Source organism: Acinonyx jubatus, chromosome B4 (assembly GCF_027475565.1).
Source record: "Acinonyx jubatus isolate Ajub_Pintada_27869175 chromosome B4, VMU_Ajub_asm_v1.0, whole genome shotgun sequence".
In the NCBI taxonomy this organism is placed as follows: domain Eukaryota; kingdom Metazoa; phylum Chordata; class Mammalia; order Carnivora; family Felidae; genus Acinonyx; species Acinonyx jubatus.
This window is the reverse complement of record NC_069387.1, coordinates 18642803-18652747: the sequence shown is the minus strand read 5'-3', so window position 1 is coordinate 18652747 and position 9945 is coordinate 18642803. Positions and strand designations below refer to the sequence as shown.

Here is a 9945-nt window from a genome sequence, read left to right as displayed (position 1 = left end):
TGCCAAAAGAGGGGATGGGATGGGAAAGTACAAGCAAGAGCAATCTTTGGGAATTAGTAAAGCTCATTGTAATAGAATATCTGAAAAATGTCTGAGGAAATATAGAGAAAAATAACATTTCGAGGAGGAAGAAACCCTAACCCATAGGATCTGTTTCTCAGTGAGTCTTATTTAAATATGAATTTCTTGTCATGGAATGACAGTGTCTTGAATCAAGGCATGGATTCTAGCAAAACTTTTTCTCAAATGGGCACTAGACTAGGAGACATAGCCCAACTTACACTCTGTCAAGGAAAGGTAATGACAAGAATTTTTTGCCCCAGAAGCTAATACATTATACTAATCAGAATATATATTATCTGCAGATTAGTAGAATTTAAAATAATGGTAATCTTTTTTTTTTTTTTTTTGCTTTTGCAAATTTTTACATTTCAGATGAAGTCCCATGTGTTTTTAGATTTTAATGTGGCAGCCCTTTAGATTTGTGTTACAGGGGTAAAATAAATATTCGTGTTTGAGGTATTTCCTTCTAAAGAGAAGCCTACTGGTTGGCTCCTGGGCCTCCCTCTGCTGTAAAGAGTAAACTGGGGCATCCCAAGAAACTAGAGACACTAAGTGACTATGTAATAAAGAATCGAGCTAGCCGAAGGATACCCACAGGGACTTTGTCATGGCAGAGAAGTAAAAGTTGGGACAGACGTGACGTAGAGGAAATATGAAGAGAAAGTATTAAGATGGGAAAAAAAATTGAGCAATTTCTCCTTTGGCATTTTCTCCAGACATGTATTGATTTGATTGTCTTTGAATGCTTTTAGGATTGATGGACTTGTTTTCCTCTGAATGCAAAATTGTGCTGATGCTGGACCAAGGATGTGCTTTATGTGGGTTAACATTGACATAAGGTCTTAAAAGTCCGTACATCTGTACCTTTAGCCAATCTGCATAATAATAACCTTGCAAGGGAGACAGAACAAAAATATTTTTATTTTCCAAAATTGTAAATTGAGACCTCATGGAAGTTAAAGTGATTTTTCCCAAGATAACACAGTGGAGACTCAAAGCTGTGTCAGCTGGCATTCTTTTCTTCATACCATGCTGCCTTTCTGAGATCAAAAACACTTAGCTATCCCCAAGAACTTCCAAATCTTCTCTTTTTCTTCCTTCTCCTTTTTGTTCAAGGAGAGGGAATTAAAAGGAAAGACCTCTACAGCACTGAGTGGTAGAGTTTTTTTGTAATGATGGGAATGCCATGTGTTGCCCAATATAGAAGCCAAGAAGCCACATGTGGGTATCGAGCATTTGAAATGTGACTAGTGACTGGAGAACTGAACTTTTTAAAAGTTTAATGTTAATTAAATTTAAGTATCCACATTTTGCTTGTGGAGATGATACTGGACAGCACAAGTCTAGAAGCTACCTGTGAGAGAGAGGCAAATGCCCTAGGTATCTCAAACTAAAAGAATAATTGGGGGTAAACTGTACTTTATCATTGAACTTTAGTTTTCTGTTTGTTAGTATATCTTAAAAGTCCAAATGCTTCACAAACAAACCAACATTGTGGTCAGTGCCATCTGGTTGCCTTAAGATATTTTTCCTTGACTTTTCATACCTTTAATCACCAAATATTATTTCCTCTGTAGCACCATCTACCTGATTTCTTCAGAAGTTTGTATGTATCTTTTGCTATTCTTACCTTTTAAAATTGTTATTCTCTCGCTGCTATGTTCGTAGTATTTAAGCAATTTACAGATGCATCCTTTCTAATACATAATGTATGTAAAGTCCAAAGCATCAATGTCCATTCTGAATTTCCAGAAACATCATGTACGTTTGCTCTTCCTTTGCAGTACATGGGCACCAGGATCAAACCAGAAATACAAAACAGAATAAAAATTTCAGGAAAAAAAAAGGGATTAGCAAGCCTTTTCCCTTTACCACTAAAAGATTCATATACAGCAGAAACTTCTTACCACCTTCAACTTCTAGTTTTGGTAGGAAGTTTTCTCAACACTTCCAAAGTTTCCCCTGTTATTTGGTGCTTTAGTTCACTGAACAATACAGAGTTTTATGTTTTTGTTTCGTTTTGGTTTTGGTTTGTTTGTTTGTTTGTTTTTATTTTACAGAATTGTCAATTCTTTTAATAGAAAATGGAAGATAAGCTCTGAAGGGAATAAAGAGAACACTGCTACTTCAAAGAACTGTGCAAGGAGTTGGATATGTACACAAGGTTTATACTGTCAGTCAACTGCTGTTGGAAGCCACACCTATCACAGAAGCTAGTGGAAGAAGCGTCATCTTATCCTAAAAGGAATCGTCTACCTGTTCCTTATGTCTTTGTAGAATACCAGTTGCACCAGCCACGTTGGCATGTCATTTGGTTATTGCTAGCCGACCAAACCTACTCCACAGAAATAAGTTGGGATATTTCATAGAGACTGAATGCAGCTACAGCAGAGATTGTCATCACATCCTTCAATCATCTTGCTTGCTAGGTTTTTTTTTTTTTTTCTCAATGATTAACTAAGCAGGTTAGGAAAAAAGTATCATCCTCATCAAGTATTTAAAAACGTAAAGCAAAATATATGTGATGGAAGATGGCACGAGTTTACATCAGACAGCTGTGAAGATAAACTACGATACTCTGTTAGTAGACTGATGTCATTCAAGGTAGACACTGGGTACAGATGCTAAGCGTTAGTAAAGTGCTACTTACAATACATCTCTGCTTCCGGATACCTGAATCTGCAAATGTGGGACACTGGACCCTATAAGCGCCTGCAACTTCTTGGCACAGGACGTCAGCTTCATGGGTCGAGATGTGGATGAAATTGTACACACAGTACCTGAATTTCAACTTTGGGAGCTCAGTATACATATTAACCACTTTCCTCCTCAAGCGATGCCTTACTGTTTCTCATTCATGGAGAAGTTTCAAAATCTGGATTGTGATGACGGGGCAGATGACAGATCCATCTAAGGAGCATTCTGCTTTATTTAGCCAGGGAGGGAAGGGGTTGATATGAATGAAAGAGTGGCTCAAATGGGCAGGAAAATGATCGGCACTGCGACTAATTGAACCAAACACTTTTGCTGAGTGACATAAAAATATTCTAATATTAAGGATTATTTTACAACTCTATGGAAGTATGCAGTAACGCACCTTGCATGTGGTTTGTCTTGATGACAAAATGCACTCTTTGAGTCACAAGAGCCTGCCTTGTGTTAGTTATAAACAAAAATATATTTATATATATATTTATGTAACTACTATGTGCTTTAAAGAAAATTACTGTATGATTCAGCAGGGTTCTTTCATTCTTTTTATCGCCAGGGATATGCTGACTTGAATGGCTTTCTCAGGCAGGAATCGACAATGAAATGGGCCTTTAGTACTGAACCGGTACAGAGTAAAAAGGAAAAAAAAAAGCCAAAAATCCCCCATATGTTTAGAATTCCTTAACATTTTTGCTTGAAAAACAATTAAGGAGGTCTTTGTATTGTTTCCTCTTGTTTCCTTCAGCCAAGAGCAACTGTGGCTTCATAGGATTTCATAGTTGGGAAAATGGAGGCAACGTTTCTTTAAAAATAATGAAGTGTTTTATTCCGAGGCAGGAGAGCTGAAAACCTCAGGTGCCACTCCCTCTCTCCTAATCCTTAGCTGAGTTTGGCAATTCTGTCACAGCCCATAGAAAGGACATTCATTAACGAGGAAGAGGGAGGCATAGTGTGAACGTCCTGCACAGATAAAAGATTCATTCTGTAAAGTAATGAACTTGTTGGGACCATTGGATCTAAACCAGAAAAACAAAATCCTTTTGCCACACGTCTGGTGGAAAGATAGAAAATCTCTCGTTTTATGTTTGTTTGTTTGTTGTTTGTTTTTGCTCCTGCAGGAGTCAGTTATTTTTCTTAGCAATCTTGAAACATTCATCATTGCTCTTTTGAGAGAAAGGGTTCAGGCTTTGGAACACCGTTATCTTTGAGACATTAGAGAAGAATATTTGAAGCAAAGGTGTAGATCCCTCATGAACTAAAGCTTTATTATTATTGTTTTTCTCGATCCCTTTGCAACCCTGCACCTAAGCCAATAGCACTGTAATCTTGTCATACTTCTGATAAATCCACAGGAGATGTTCTGAGTGAACTATAGATTCATCCCATTAGGGAATTCTATGTTCAGCGGTCAGTGGTACCTTGCATAAATTTTAGGTTTTTTTTCTTCCCCCCTTCCTGGGCTGGGCTGGGCTTGTCCAGAAATCTCCTCTCCTTCAGGCTACAGCAGCTTAGGGCTCCTGTGTGTGTGTGTGTGTGTGTGTGTGTGTGTGTGTGTGTGGTAAGTGTCTTAAAGGTATAGGCAAATTTTTAGTCTTAACACCTGTAAGCCAGCACTGGTGCTGTTCTGTCCTAGAAATTTTAGCACTGCTCTGATACAATGAAACCTTCTTTCTCTCCAACTGGTTCAACTTCAGCATAGGCAGGATGACCAGAACCTCTTCGAAACTTCATCGCAGGCCATCTGCTTGGGCGTCTCTGAAACAGAAAATGCAAAAATAATGAATACCAGGGTGATGGGCATAAGAAAAATAGTTGCCAAATATTTTAGATGAACCTCTGAATTACATTTTGCATTGCACTGAATTACGTCATATTAGTACCAAAGCTGGAATTACACATGCTTGCATCTTGATTATGATACTGTTGGCACCTCCCCCATGGGAATGACAGTTTCTCAAAGTCACAGTTTATGCCTCATGCATATTTATGTCTAAAAGATTCTATAAGTGTCTAAGTACAACGAGAAAACACTGAACTGTATTAAAAAACAAATCTGAAATATATAGCCACTGACATGTCCTCTTCTCTAGAAAAAAAGTCACTTCATTTTATTTATTAATTTGCTCGAAAACATAAGGCCATACAGCTCTGCCCCGTTCTTAGAAGTGGGCTTCAACTTAGGTGCTAGACTTTCTGGTAAACAAACTAAAAGGAAAATCACATGATACCTTACGAAATTATTTATAAAGCTGACTTCCCATACGTGACTTTTTGTGCTTGAAAATGAACAGATGTCGTGCCCTGAAAACAGAATCCAACATCAGAGGGCGTAGACGATCTCAAGCCTATGAACTGAATAATTGCACAGGTAGACAGTAATCCTAAAATACGGTTTATTTATTCTGACAAAGGAAGTACACTTCTCCCCAGCGCTCTGTCCATCAAACAAACCTTCTCTGATTTACAAATAGAAGTGCTGAAATGAATTATTAAGTTATAGCAGCAAAAGACACTAAAACGCATGTCACGGCCCCAGTGACACTAGAAACGATTATTCCATTTATCAGAGTGCCTGCCATGTTGGAGTATATGAGACAATGAGTACTTGAAGGAGGTTTATTTCTGTCTACAATTTATTTCTACCTAAAGAATTTTAATGTGAAAAATGTTAAATATCAGTGTAGGTATACTGGCACTTGGCAGCTTTCTAGATTTGCCAGTTCCATTCCACGGGCAATGATTAATGGGTGTAGAAGAATTTTCACATCAGGTAGGAATGAGTATTAGCTCTACTTTCTGGAAAAATACCAATCAAGGCAATTACATTCCGCCTATTACTAATATTATTTGCTGTCTATGTAACATTATGTGGTCAGAATGTTTTATATTTGTTAGCTGATTAAGTCCAACAGTGTAAGTGAAACGGAATGATCCTTATTCTCCAGAAAAAGAAGTGAAGACAAAGAGAGGGTGTCTTTGTTGGAGCTAAAACTCATCATCGATGGAAAAACACTGAACATTTTTAGGGAGATGCACACTATAACTCCTGATCACTCCGGCATGTGGAAAAATGTCAATCTGCTGCTGTGCTCAGTGGTTAGAACCCCCACTTTGGTTTCAGTTACTTCATAATTGGGCTTCTGGAGTACAGCCGGCATCGTCCTTCTCTTAGTCAATAGCACCACTATGCCTTTGCCCTTAATCTTTACCTGTCCAGCTGGCAAGTACAGCCCTGTGAACGAGGCCTAATGTACACCCAGCACACATAAAGACATTGTGCTGTAGGTGACTTAAAGAGGTGTACAGGGGCACCTGGGTGGCGCAGTTGGTTAAGCCTCTGACTTCGGCTCAGGTCATGATCTCGTGGTTTGCGGGTTCGAGCCCCGCATCGGGCTGTGTGCTGACAGCACAGATCCTGTTTGGGATTCTCGGACTCCCTCTCTCTCTGCCCCTCCCCCACTCGCACTTTCTCTCTCTCTCTGTCTCAAAATAAATAAACTTAAAAAACAAAGGTGCACAGATGATCATCAAAAAAAATAAGAGACAACAGGTGCTAATGAAGACGCGCTGAAACAGTGCCTTATGCAATGATGGTGGGATTGTAGTTTTGTCCAACCACCTTGGAAAACATATGGAGGTTCTTCAAAAAGTTAGAAATAGATCTACCATATGATCCAGGCATTCCAATTCTAGGCAGATACCCAAAGGAAATGAAAACAGGAGTTTGATGAGGTATCTGCACTCCCATGTTTATTGCAGCATTATTCACAATAGCTGAGATGCGGAAATGACTGAAATGCCCATCAATGGATCAGTGAGTAAAAAAGATGTACATATACACAATGGAATGTTACTCGGCCTCGAAAAAGGAGGATATCTTGCCATGTGCAACAACATGGATGGATCTTAAGCACGTTATGCTAAGTGAGATACGTCAGAGAAAGACAAGTACTGTATGGTATCCCTTCTATGTGGAATCTAAAACGGTCAAACCTGTTAAAAAATGAAACAGTGGTTAATAGGAGATGGGGCTGGAGGGATAAGACTGATGGTGTTAAGCTTGTAACAACTGTTAAGCTACAGAGATCTAATGTATAGTATATTGAATATAGATAATACTTACTGTAAGTATAAAATGTGCTAATATTGTTACAACCTTTTATTAATGGATCATAGCAACGTGGTATACAACTTAAATTTATACAGTGTGACATGTCAAATTTGTCTAACTAAAACTTTTTTTTTAAATAAAAGGAGCACAGTTGTTGAAATGATAATGATGGTGCTTGTGGACGTTAGATTTTATTAAGCTCTTGGCTGTACTTCATACTTTACTCTAGGTGCTTCACATACATAATCGCATTAAAATGCAATGGAATCATTTACATTTTGCACAAACATTACTGTAAAGATAGCAAATGGCAGGGCCAAGATTTAAAATGAGATTCTACCCACTTCCAATGTTAATTCTCCTTACTATAACATTTGGGTCTTCAAATCCAATGGTTTCTGAGTTCAACTCATGTGAAACCTGTGACCATGGTTCTATGTTTGTTTCAGTCTTAAACATACAACATTACCAGCAACTTCAGTATCCTGTTAGTAAGTCAGAATCATTAAGTTAATAATTTTCTGTCTTAGGTGAAAGACTGGAGGATTACTGGTCAAGTCTGTCATGTGCTTTGTGAGCTCATCACAGAGGTACTCAAAATAGAAAGTACAAAAATGTCGGACAGTGAAGTTTCCACTCGTAACGCAGTACAAACTTATTTTCTGAATTAAATGCATATCGTTAAGAAAAATTTCTCTTAACTTGTTACTACTCATTGTAGGAAAAAAAAAGAAATACCCCAACAAGATTTAAAATGACTAGAGAGCTCACCATTTACATGCACTTTGGTTCAACTATCGATGTATGTCACTTATATCCATTTCTAGGAACATGCAATCACTGCACATAAATCACAAAGATTTATAACATCTTTTTTTTGCACTTAAGCACACACTGAAAAGTATTTACAAACTATCCCTGTACAGTATTATGTTAAATATCTGTAGACCATATTACCTCTAACTGAATCATTTATATAGTCAATTTGATTCTGAGGCTTCCCCCCCCCCTCAATTTTTGACAACAGAAATAATCTTATAGTGAGTATTTTTGCTGATAACCTGATGCGAATATCTCTGGTCAGTTCCTTTTATAAATGCTCAAAAGTGGAATTATTGGGCCAAAAGAGAACACACAAATTATTTACTAAACACTTGAAATGTCTAGTATGGTGCCAGTTGCTGTGTTGAAGGACATGTGACCAAAGAAAGTATAGAACACGCTTTCCATATGGAAGACACAACCATTTCAGAAGAAAGGGACTTTCAATGGAGGTTGAAAAGGTAAGATTGAACACAGGTGTCAAATAAACATCCTAATGATGAACAAAATAGAATAGGTATGATCTAGCCGCAAAATTATTCAACACTAGTATTTTATTTGTGCAAAAGTGAAAAATTTATAATTGCTTCTACAGACTTCGATTAGATTAAAAGAAAGGGCATTTCTCCCCCATAATAATACCTTAAAATTTATAACAAAATCCAACGAATGCCATGCACCAGGGTCTTAAAAATTTGATCTGATTTTACATTCCTTCACAGTTCCTTGATATCTCAAGCTTAGCCTTAAAAACGTTGAACAAAGAGCAGTAACGTCACCAAAATTCTGCTTCCTTTCTAAAATGCTTTCACATATCACAAATCAAGTAATGGTCTTTAAAAAAAATTTTTTTTTAATCTTTATTTATTTTTAAGAGAGAGAGACAGAGTGTGAGCAGGGGAGGCGCAGAGAGAGAGAGAGAGAGAGAGAGAGAGAGAGAGAGAGAGAGAGAGAGAGACAGAATCCGAAGCAGGCTCCAGGTTCTGAGCTGTCAGCACAGAGCCTGACTCAGGGCTCGAACTCACTGAACCATGAGATCATGACCTGAGCTGAAGTCTGACGCTCAACCGACTGAGCCACCCAGGTGCCCCCAATTAATGGTCTTAAATAAGTCACTTTGTTTCCTCGTCTGTAAATTAATACCTGAAGGTTTTTCCTCTAAAATCACAGGACCCTTGGGGGGAGCCTGGGTGGCCTCAGTTGAGCGTCCAACTTCGGCTCAGGTCATGATCTCACGGTTCGTGAGTTCAAGCCCCACGTTGGGCTCTGTGCTGACAGCTAGGAGCCTGGAGCCTGCTTCGGATTCTGTGTCTCCCTCTCTCTCTGCCCCTCCCCTGCTCACACTCTGTCTCTCTTGCTTTCTCTCTCTCTCTCTAAAAATAAATAAACATTAAAAAAATTAAAAAAAATCTTTAAAATCACAGGACCCTCATACCCGCTTGCCTGAGATAACTCACTTTAACAACTGGAGAGACAAAAAGGACTTGAAAAACTTCTCCGTGTCATGGCTCTTCTACCATTTTCCCTTGTGCTTCCCTCCGCTAACTTTCCAGGATTCCTAGATTTAATGGAAATCTATATAAATTAGTCCCAGCTGAAACTGCTTTTCTAGGTCAATCTGTAGTTCAGAGATTTCCTTATGAGTGAGAAAAACAGGGTAGTTCTAGGACCGTAATGGAATGACTGATGACTTAGTTCTCATAGAAAAATCTTGAATGTTTCTAGTATAGTGTGAGGCACCTATCCAGAAGACAAGAAGTCTGGAAACCTGGGTATGATGTCTGGCTTTGCCATGAAGCATGATGGGTCACAACCTGGAGTTTATACTTCTTACTCGAGGCTTTAGATATGTCCAAATCTGTGTTCTTTTTAGAATGGCTAATTCACATTGTTATCGAAACTGATAGGGACCACGGGGTCACTTGCTAACAGAGCTGGATGTACGCTGAAAATTGAAAAATTCAAACCAGACCGTAATGTTAATTCATTACAGAGATTCAGGATGTCGTGCCTTAAAACATTGCTGGGTGTAATGCGTGGGTGATCTCTACTTCCATTTCTGAGAATTATTTATGTGATTAATCACATTCAGGAGTACATGTTCATGTAGATACGTCGGCACTGGCGTGGGCTGTGAGAACAGGTATTTTCCCTAATTACTCCCTCAGAACTATTAATTGAACCGTCATCCAGATCGGTCTCAATGGTCTGTGGCAAGATAATTAGCTGAAATATCC

General features: G+C 38.4%; 1 protein-coding gene across 2 annotated transcripts in view; it reads right to left on the bottom strand.

Moving 5' to 3' along the window:
* Nucleotides 1–966: 966 nt before the first annotated feature.
* Nucleotides 967–9945, bottom strand: part of PLXDC2 (plexin domain containing 2) — a 442292-nt gene continuing 433313 nt past the window's right edge. For both annotated transcript variants that reach the window (XM_053225369.1, XM_027073562.2), the window contains exon 14: nucleotides 967–4530. In XM_053225369.1, the coding sequence (XP_053081344.1) occupies nucleotides 4414–4530 (117 nt within the window). In that variant the 3' untranslated portion in view covers nucleotides 967–4413. The remainder of the gene's footprint in view (nucleotides 4531–9945) is intronic.